The 10000-nt window shown below is 39.3% G+C and overlaps 1 protein-coding gene across 3 annotated transcripts in view; it reads right to left on the reverse strand.

The window, feature by feature from the left end:
* Window positions 1–2890: 2890 nt before the first annotated feature.
* LOC137974381 (zinc finger protein 665-like) overlaps window positions 2891–10000 on the reverse strand; it is a 21907-nt gene continuing 14797 nt past the window's right edge. For 2 of the 3 annotated variants that reach the window (XM_068821330.1, XM_068821329.1), the window contains one exon: window positions 2891–8368. In XM_068821330.1, coding sequence (XP_068677431.1) covers window positions 6634–8343 — 1710 coding nt within the window. In that variant the 5' untranslated portion in view covers window positions 8344–8368 and the 3' untranslated portion in view covers window positions 2891–6633. The remainder of the gene's footprint in view (window positions 8369–10000) is intronic. The other variant, XM_068821328.1, reaches the window with a different exon arrangement.

Below are 10000 nucleotides of genomic sequence, written 5' to 3' on the forward strand. Positions count from 1 at the left end.
CAAATTCAGTGACTGTCCTTTCTTAGGAGAATTCTAATGGTTCAGTGACTGTTGCCAAATTGGGAACAAACTTTCCTAAATAATTCACTGTTCCAAGAAGTCTCTCAACTCCCTTTTTGTCAGATGGTGCTGGCATCTCGTTAATGGCATGGACTTTGTTGTCGTTTGTTGTCGTCAGGTTTGATTCCATCTTGTGTGAGTTTGTGACCAATATATGTAACCTCTTTGCACTTGAAGACGCATTTTTCTTTGTTTAGTGTTAAGTTGATCTTTTCACAGCATTCCAAGACTGAGTGTAGACGCCTACCATGTGTAACTTCTGTTTCTGCATGCACTATGATGTCATCTATGTCAGTTTCTAAATCACTGAAATGTTAAGTCATGCCGCTTTTGAAAGACCTCTTGGGCAGATTTGATGCCAAAGGGAGTGACCTGAGAGCAGAACCGTCCAAATGGTGTATTGAAAGTGGTCAGCAGCTGACTTGCTTCATCCAAGGGTATCTTCCAATAGCCTCGATTTGCATCTAATTTGGTGAACCATTTTGCATTTGCCATTCGTGTTGTAATATCCTGAATTGTGGGGAGTTGGAAGTGTTCTCTTTTAATGGCTTTGTTTAGATCTCTGGGATCCAAAAAGATACGCAAACGCCCGTCAGGCTTCTCAACGATGGCCATAGAACTCATCCAGTCGGTGGGTTCCTCTACTCTACGAATAACTCTACGTTTCTCTATGTCTTCCAACTCTGGCTTTACCCTGTCTCTTAGAGCTGCTGGTATCGTTCTGGGAGGGTTCACAACCTGCGTCACTCTGGGGTCTACTTCGATGTGGTAAGGTTTCTCCAAACGGCCCAATCCAGTAAAAACGTTTCCATACTTCTGCATGACTTCTTCTTTCAATTGATATGGGAATTTATCACTTTTCAAATCGGTATCTAGTTTGGATCGTTCTTCCTCTGCGTCATCACCACTTTGATTAAACCCAGGTCTTGAGAAGACCTGAGTCCCAGTAATCCTAGTTGGTTTGTGTCAACTATGTGGAACGTAAGCTCTTTCTCTACATTTGCTTTGTACTTTACGGGCAGTTTTGCCGTGCTAAAAACTGTTAGCTTGTTTCAGAGTAGCTGACTAGTTTGTGTGTACACGGATCCATGCATGGGTTGCTTCCAATTATCTTCTTGAGTTCTCTGACAGGTAAGATGTTGACTTGAGATCCGGTGTCTAGCTTAATTCATGTAACATGTCTTTAATCTGCACTGGCAACATCACAAAACATTCATCATTTTGAAGTTCAACATTGGTGGTGATGGCTCCAACAAACAGGTTTTTCTTCGAATGGTGTTCTTTGGTTACTTCTTCAAGCCCATGAACTTTCTTTCGTGATCTGCACAAGTTTTGGAAATGATGCTGTCTTTGGCAATTGTGGTACATTTTTCCATACGCGGGGCATTCTCTCACACCATGTCTTTTTCCGCAATTCAAAATCTTGTTTGGAGGTGGTTTTTCCTCCTTTTCTAAGAGCTGCTTCTTGAGGACTGATTTGCTCTTCTCCTTGCAATACCATGTACTGATGAATCACTTTCCAGTTCTTGAAGTTGCTTTTCTGTCATTAGAGACCTTTAGCACCGACGTTTTCGGAATATACCGCAAACCGCAAACCGCGGTTTGTTGTTAGTCGTTTGCCGTTAGAGGTTATCTTGGATTTTTCATTGCTACAACTGCTCTTAAATAAAACAGCTCAAATTTTCCCAAAACTTATATTTCATCTTCAAAATTGTCCCCAACGTGAGTGACATGGTCACACGGGAGGTCTGATTGATCTCTGGTTATAAAACGCTGCCATAAATCACTTACCGCAAAAGTGGTGTCTTGAAGTTGAAATTCCAACCGCAAACCGCAAACGTGATGGCAAGGACAAGATCACGTGATTTCCCGAGGTTTTCGGTTCGCGGTATTGCCTGAAAAACCCGATGCTAAAAGTATCTAGGGTCAGTTCCTGTACTCTGAGCAATCTTTCCCTCGCGATCGTCTTGCAATTATTTACACCAAGCACAATTCGATCTTTGATAAGAGAGTTCTTTTGTGTTCCAAATTCACAGGTTTCACTCACATTTTTAAGTACAGTCACATATTGGTCGATAGTTTCGCCGCTCTCTTGAGCCCTTGAGAAGAACTTGTATCTTTCGTAACTAACACTTTCTTTTTGGTTCACAGTGTTCTTGAAATTTCTGTAATACCTTGTCAATCCTTGTGTCATCACCTTCTGCATCCCACGTTATCGTGTTGAAAACATCGATAGCATCATTGCCGATGACTGTTAGCAGCGTGGCCACTCTAGACACACTTTCTTTCTTGTTTATTCCAGTGACAATTTCATAATTTAGTAAACTTTTGTCCGAACTTCTTCCAATTTTCGGAGATATTATCGCCGCATAAATCAAGTGGTTCCGGACTTGGAAGGCCAATTAAAGTGCGTAGCCATTTCTTGTGAGCTTACCTCTTGACTTGTTGTAGGTACGTTCTACTGTGACATGTGCTCCGATCTGCGAAGTTGGCGGAGTTAACGGTGCGTGCTTTACTTCTTACGCCATGTTATGTCGATGTAAGCAGATAAAACACAGATACAAAGTGAACACTAACAGTTTAATCCATCATGGCTTTCAGACCCCGCGCAGTGCGCATGTCCTTACAATAATTGTGAGAGAAAGAGCGCACAGGCACTCATAAATAGCAAGAGCTAATTGCACTGAGTGCCTGGGGCATAATTGAGGATGACAGATTATTTTAAGAGCTTTTTAAAGCGAAAACCCACTCGCTGATTTTGTATCTTCGTTCATAGCCTTCCAGAGTTTAGTCCCACCGAAACGGATATTAAATTTTTCACAATTAGTCCTGGCTTTCGCTAAATACTAAGACATCTTAGAGGCCAGTCTGGTTGCATAGTGGCGTGTTTTATTAATCCTTTAAAAGAAATAATTGAAAGTACTAGCAAATCTATTAGAACAGTAGTCATGCATAAGGAGAGCACTGTCTAAATATATTAAATCCCCTAATTTAGGTAGCCCCAACTTGCGAAAGGGGGGACTAGAATGAGAATTAAAATCAGAAAAGGTTATTATTCTAATTTTTTTCTGTTAGGTAATAAGAGGCTGTAGAGAAGTTGGATATGTATTCCCCCAGTTAATTAAGCTATAAGTTAAAAGAGGATAAAGAGGTCTGAAGTACAACTAAATCTCCTGCTAAATCTTCTCCAGGTTTCATCCCAACAAACGTATTGCTGTCTATTACTAAATTCAGTTTCCTTCGGTAAATACCCATGCCAGATGAAAAGAACAACCAGTGATTTGGCTAGAGTTACAGTCTTCAAGACTAAATCCTTGCACAACCCACCACCTTTGAAAAGCAGATTTGGCGCAGTGGTGAGAGCACTCGCCTCCGCAAGGTTCCCTATCGTAAACGGTCGTTGCCATTTCTCAGAACGGTCGTTGCCATTTGAAACGGTCGATGCCATTTATAACGGTCGACTACACACTTCACTTCAAAGAAAATTAAAAAAAACAAACTAAGAAAAAATATTACAAAGAAAAACTGGAGGAAAACAAAGAGTCCGAAAATTTCAAGACTCGAACTCGGGTTCTTAGCCCTCAACATAAACAGAAACCTACTCTTAACCCTGAAGGTTTTACCGTGTTTAGATAATGGTAAACAATAGATAACCACTAAATGACAAATACACCACGTATCTTCCAGCATTTTTGATTTCCGGATTTCGCCTTGCTTGACACGAAGATAGTGGCTGTTTGGTTGAAGAAAAATTCAACAGTTGCAACGTTTGAAGTCTTAAGAGATTGATGCAGTTCATGAGTGAAAAGAAGGCTCTTCCATGGCGAAGCGAATTCCGAACGTTTTTATTGATTTCCGGCGGCCATATTGGATCACCATATAGCTCCTCCGTACAAAGCTTGCTCCTGAGATTTTTGTAAAAAGGTCTATCTTTGCATGCCAATCACTTTCCAGCTATAAATAGCTGGGATCACCGAGTTTGTTTCTGAAATATAACCGTCTAAATAAAAAAATACATGTTTTTACATCGCTGTTTTGTTGCCAAGGTGACTTATTACGTCACATGAATAAAAGCATCTTGTTGAGCAATAGGCCACTTCGAAAAATACCATAATACTCTTTGTTTGTCCCCCCAAATTTTACATACGCTTTGTTTCCAGTTTCTCTTGGGACTTACAATGGTCCCAAGAGAAAACAAAAACAATGCTTATGTAAAATTTGGGACGACAAACAAAGAGTATTATGGTATTTTCCGAAATGGCCTATTATTGTTGTTTTATTTGGTACCAATACATTGGCGTTACATGAAAAAGTATTGTTATAAAAATAACGACACATTTGAAACTGAATTTACAAGACATGCTTCGGTCGTTCGACGACCATCTTCAGTTGAAAGTAGAATTAATTTAAAGTACATTTGAATTTATAATATAATGCTAAACAAAGATAAATAACAACGTGGAATAAATTAGGAATATGACATAATAACCAAAGATAACAGAAGAGTGTACAATAGAGACATTCTGATTTGAACGAAAGATTTAAATTAACATGATATAATTGCTTGTTTAAAGAAGGTTGCTCCCAGGAAAAATGTAACGTTTCTTTTATCTGGACCTGGAATTTTGTGGTCGCATGATCTATAACTTTACAACATTCAGCAGAGCAGGAATTACGGCATGCCTCGGATTGTTGAAGGTGTTAAAAGATGTGTGAGGTCCTGTCCCTGTTTAAGTGTTCGCCAATGCTTGTCGAGAGGTGTCGGCTAGTTTCGCCGACATAGCAAGAATTACAGCTTGCACAGGTTTATAAACTTGTAGACAACATTCGAACGAAGTTCGACAGGCACAGGGTCCTTCACACTAAACATGTTACGGATCTTGAAGGAAGAAAAGGCTAGCTTAACATCAAGATTGTTACAATAACGTTTGAGTAGTTTACGTAATCTGTTTTGTGCTACAATAGAGAAGGGCCCAACATAAGGTAATTTGAAAAAAAATGTGTAGAATTAGAGGGAGGACTAGCAGGTATGTTCGAGTTTTTGCAATATACTGCCTAATGACCCTCTCAACGTTATGACTGGGGAAAAGGTTTTTACGTAAGATTAATAACAATTTCATGATATCCTAATGAAAGCCTACCCACGTGTTGTTGATCTTGTATGTTCTGTCAACTAGGGTCCTGATTACGCCACGTTTGTAAGAGAACGGGGTAAAACTGAAATAATTAATTAATAGACAGGTGAAAGTTTTCTTTCGATAGACCCTGGTAATAGGAGATTGACGTTGACTGTTGTCAATCAGAACATCCAAAAAGGGGATTTTTTAATCCATCTCTTTTTCCATGTGGAAACGTATGTTGGGATGTCTGTCGTTGATGTAGTCAAAAAACAAAGTAGTGTCATGTTCAGTGTCAAATAGACAAAAAGTATCGTCAACATAGCGTCGGTAAAATAAAATACCAGAGGTCTGATAGTTTTCCAACCAAATCCCTTCATGGTGACCCATAAAAAGATTAGCCAACACCGGGGCGAGGGGAGAGCCTATTGCCACACAATCAATTTGGTCAAAAAACGAACCCCTAAACAAGAAATGTGTTTGAGCATTGGAAAAAAATAATTCTACTTAACAAATAAAGAAGCCTTGACTGTGCTCTGTTCTGTTGTAAAGCACGCAGGAAGCGGCTAGAGCTCGAAAGAAGTGTAGGGGGAAACACGAGCCGATAGGCGCTTGTAAGAATATTTAAACTTATTTGATTGGTTAATGAAACAAAGGCTTGTCAAAACATCAATCAACTGGAAAGTGACTCGACAGAAATCACACAAAATTCGAATTTATGGAAAACAAGTGCTTCAATGTTCGGTTTCAGTCCGTCAAAAAACAGCAAAAAAGAGGATCTAAATAAGTTCAGTGAAAACCGGACGAATTGTTGCCCATGAAAACCTGCACGTTTCCGACATGACAATTGGAAAACAAACTGTTTATTGCTTGCGGCTGGAATCTGAAAACCTGTTGGGAATTTTGTAAATGAAGAACTCCAGCGTGAGGGCTTTCTGAGCTTGAAAGAACTGCTGGACCGGGCGACGGTCTAAGTCTTCCATCCAAAGCACTTGACAGAATATCTCAGCAAGCCTTTAACTGACAGCTTCAATAATACCCAAGGAAAAATTCGGAAATTCATCTGCCATTTCAGCGGATGATGACCTGAACTTTCGTTTGTTCCGTGCTTTGTACTCTCATAAAGCACGCTGTTTAAACCAATGAGAGCGCGCGTTATATAGAAACTTTATTATAATTTCAAATGACGATGGTCGTCGAACGACCGAAACATGTCTTGTAAATTATTTAGTTTCAAATGTGTCGTTATTTTTATAAAAATTGTTGTTAGTCTGCTTCTTTCCAGATCTTTTAAAAAGTGTTGTACAGTTAATCCTTTCAATAGAACTACCCCTCCAAAATGTTGAAACTCTTTTAAGCCACCTTAAATGAACGTTCATTTCGTTTCCTTTCTTACTGCCAAAGATAAAGACCATTACAAAACAAATTTATCAAGAGAGCCACCCAACTACCTAGTTCAGGTTGATGGCTCCTCAAACCTCATATGATTTTGGTAATGTGCAAGAAGAAGCCGCTCGCTGCTCAACTCCTCCTGGCAAACCCAACAGCTGTGTTTTACACCCTGGTTCGAACTATGATCTTGCCAAGTGCAGGGGTAATGAACCTCCACCTCATCTTGATTTGAAGTTGCAGAACCTTCTTGTGCTTTTTCATGTTTCCTCACAGTTCTTCTGTTCTGGAAAGACCTTCCAGTTGGCTGACCTTTAGAACGCTTCTCTCCAGTATGTACTCTTTCATGTGTCCTCAAATGTTCTGCTTGGCTAAAACACTTTCCACACTGTTTACATTTAAAAGGCTTCTCTCCAGTATGTACTCTTTCATGTGTGCTCAAATGTTGTGCTTGGCTAAAACATTTGCCACATTGTTTGCATTTAAAAGGCTTCTCTCCAGTATGTACTCTTTTATGTGTGATCAAATGTTGGGCTTGGCTAAAACATTTGCCACATTGTTTGCATTTAAAAGGCCTCTCTCCAGTATGTACTCTTTCGTGCCTCCTTAAATTCACTGCTCGGCTAAAACACTTTCCACATTGTTTGCATTCAAAAGGCTTCTCACCAGTATGTACTCCTTCGTGCGCCCTTAATTGCACTGCTTGGCTAAAACACTTTCCACATTGTTTGCATTTAAAAGGCTTCTCACCAGTATGTACTCTTTCATGTGTGCTCAAATGTGATGCTTGGCTAAAACATTTGCCACATTGTTTGCATTTAAAAGGCTTCTCTCCAGTATGTACTCTTTCATGTGTCTTCAAATTTCCTGCCTTGCTAAAACACTTTCCACATTGTTTGCATTCATAAGGCCTTTCTCTAGTATGCACTCTAACATGCGTCTTTAATTTTCCTGCGTGACTAAAACATTTGCCACATTGTTTGCATTTAAAAGGCTTCTCTCCAGTATGGACTCCTTCGTGAGCCCTTAAATGCTCTGCTTGGCTATAACACTTTCCACATTGTTTGCATTCATAAGGCCTTTCTCTAGTATGCACTCTTTCGTGTCTCCTCAAATTCGCTGCATCGCTAAAACACTTTTCACATTGTTTGCATTTATAAGGCTTCTCTCCAGTGTGGACTCTTTCATGTCGCCTCAGATTCGTTGCTTGGCTAAAAAATTTGCCACATTGTTTGCAATCATAAGGCTTCTCTCCAGTATGGACTCTTTCATGTCTCCTTAAATTCCTTGCCACGCTAAAACACTTTCCACATTGTTTGCAATTATATGGCTTCTTTCCAGTATGCACTCTTTCGTGTGTCCTCAATTTTGCTGCATTCGTAAAACAATTTCCACATTGTCGGCATTTAAAAGGCTTCCCTCCAGTATGTACTCTTTCATGTGTCCTTAAATCATTTTTGTTGCAAAAACACTTGCCATATTGTTTGCATTTATAAGGCTTCTCTCCAGTATGGACTCTTTCGTGCGTCCTTAAATTCACTGGTTGGTTAAAACACTTTCCACATTGTTTGCATCTATAAGGCTTCTCCTCAGTGTGGACTCTTTCATGTGTCTCAAACTTTCCTGCTTCGCCAAAACACTCTACACCAGTATGGACTTCTATATCTCTCGTAAGACTTCGTTCTTCATTGAGACAGTTTCTTCTCTCCATACATGTAGACCAGGAACCCCTGTTGACAGTGCGGGAGTTCCCGCGGTTAACTGATCTTGACATCATTAACAGATTGTGATATTACGTAGCACTAAAATACAAAAGAAACAGAAGTCATTTCCACGTCAAAGAGGCAGCTTAGCGAAGGACAAGTCATTGGCCATCTTTTAATGCACAAAAACAATTCCTAGGAAGTCAATAAAAAGGCAATCAACAACTGAAGGGAAATACGATAGTGTAGGTACTTATAAAGCGCGTGACCAGAAAAAAATGAAAGTTCTTAACCTAATAAGAGCTAACGGAACAAGGTAGACCTTCTTAAAAAATAGAGTTAACACGTGCATGTAGGTACCGCGTATTTCCAATAAAGAAGGGGAAATATTTACAGCAATGCGAAGCGTTGTCTTCAGCAATTTTTCTCCTCAGTCTTGCGATCTAGAGAACTAGCAGGGAAAAGCTATTGCTGATGCTGTAGTGTAAAACAGCCTTGCCGTGCTACCAGTAACCTGTTTAAAGTCCTTTTAAAATCATTTCGCAAAACCTATAAAATCTCTCTCCACGAAAACTTAACCTGAAGCGAAAGTAAAGTAGTCCTTATTAATCTCTATGTGGTTTTATACATAATTAATGTTGGCTACCGCTAATATGATGTTTTTAGCTATGAAGTGTTTAGCTTATCTGGTCATTGTTAATAGCGTATTGTTACTTTAGCTTTGTTTTCCCAGTCTGCATGTTACACAGAACTCCAAAAGCTAAAATAAATTATCATGACCTTTCTGCATAGGGAAGTATTGACTTCCAATTCTAAGGCCCCTACTATAGCTTTATTTATTAACTGCCCCTAAGTTTTAGAAAATAACTTTTATCAAGACTTCCTAGAATCATTTGCCTGGTGTTGCTGTGGAATCAGAAAAAGATAAAGTTATACCCCATTCACACCAAAATGACATGTTTAATTGACCTGCGTTTCACAAAATGAAAATCAGTCACCGAAAAATGTAGGACTGGCTTTTACATGAAATTCTGGTAATTTTCAATCTGTGGTAAATGAGAAGTCAACAAATCAGTATACATGATTTAAAATGACCAAACATAGTTAGGGTTCGGTGTGAACGGGGCATTAGTTAAAAAAATTTATTAAGTATTGGCTCTTGGGGAAGAATTTCAAACATTTTAATCCTCTATTTGTTTTTGTTTAAGTGCCACTACGATGAAAATTTTGCATGTCCTTTTTTCTTTAGATTTTGAAAATACTTATAAGTAGAGGTTTTTTAAAACATTTTGTAGTAAAAACTATCGGGGTAAGAAAGCGACGTTTCGACCGTTCAACGGTCATTATCTTCATTTTGAAAATAGACGTACTTAATAGGTATCATTCCAATTTTTATCTCAAAATTCCCGCGGAAAGTATGATTATTGTAACGTAGTTTTTCGGTTTTCGCTGTCCGCCATTACTCGAACGGCAAATGACCGTGAGCAAGGAAAAGGGTTGGGTCTAGCTGGATCGCCTGGGGTCTGACGTCATATGCGCAACGCTCAAAATAAACGCGGCTAATTTCCCATGCCGTCTATGAGATGTGAGAGATCACCGAGTTGCTTTTTCCTGATATTATATACATTACTCCTTGATCGACTTGTTCGCTTTGTCAAACGCCCACGAAGCGATGCGCGTATGACGTCACGAGCCAAGTCTTGCGTGAAGACCGATTACAAAATAATCGTA

Source organism: Montipora foliosa, chromosome 10 (genome assembly GCF_036669935.1).
Source record: "Montipora foliosa isolate CH-2021 chromosome 10, ASM3666993v2, whole genome shotgun sequence".
Lineage (NCBI taxonomy): Eukaryota > Metazoa > Cnidaria > Anthozoa > Scleractinia > Acroporidae > Montipora > Montipora foliosa.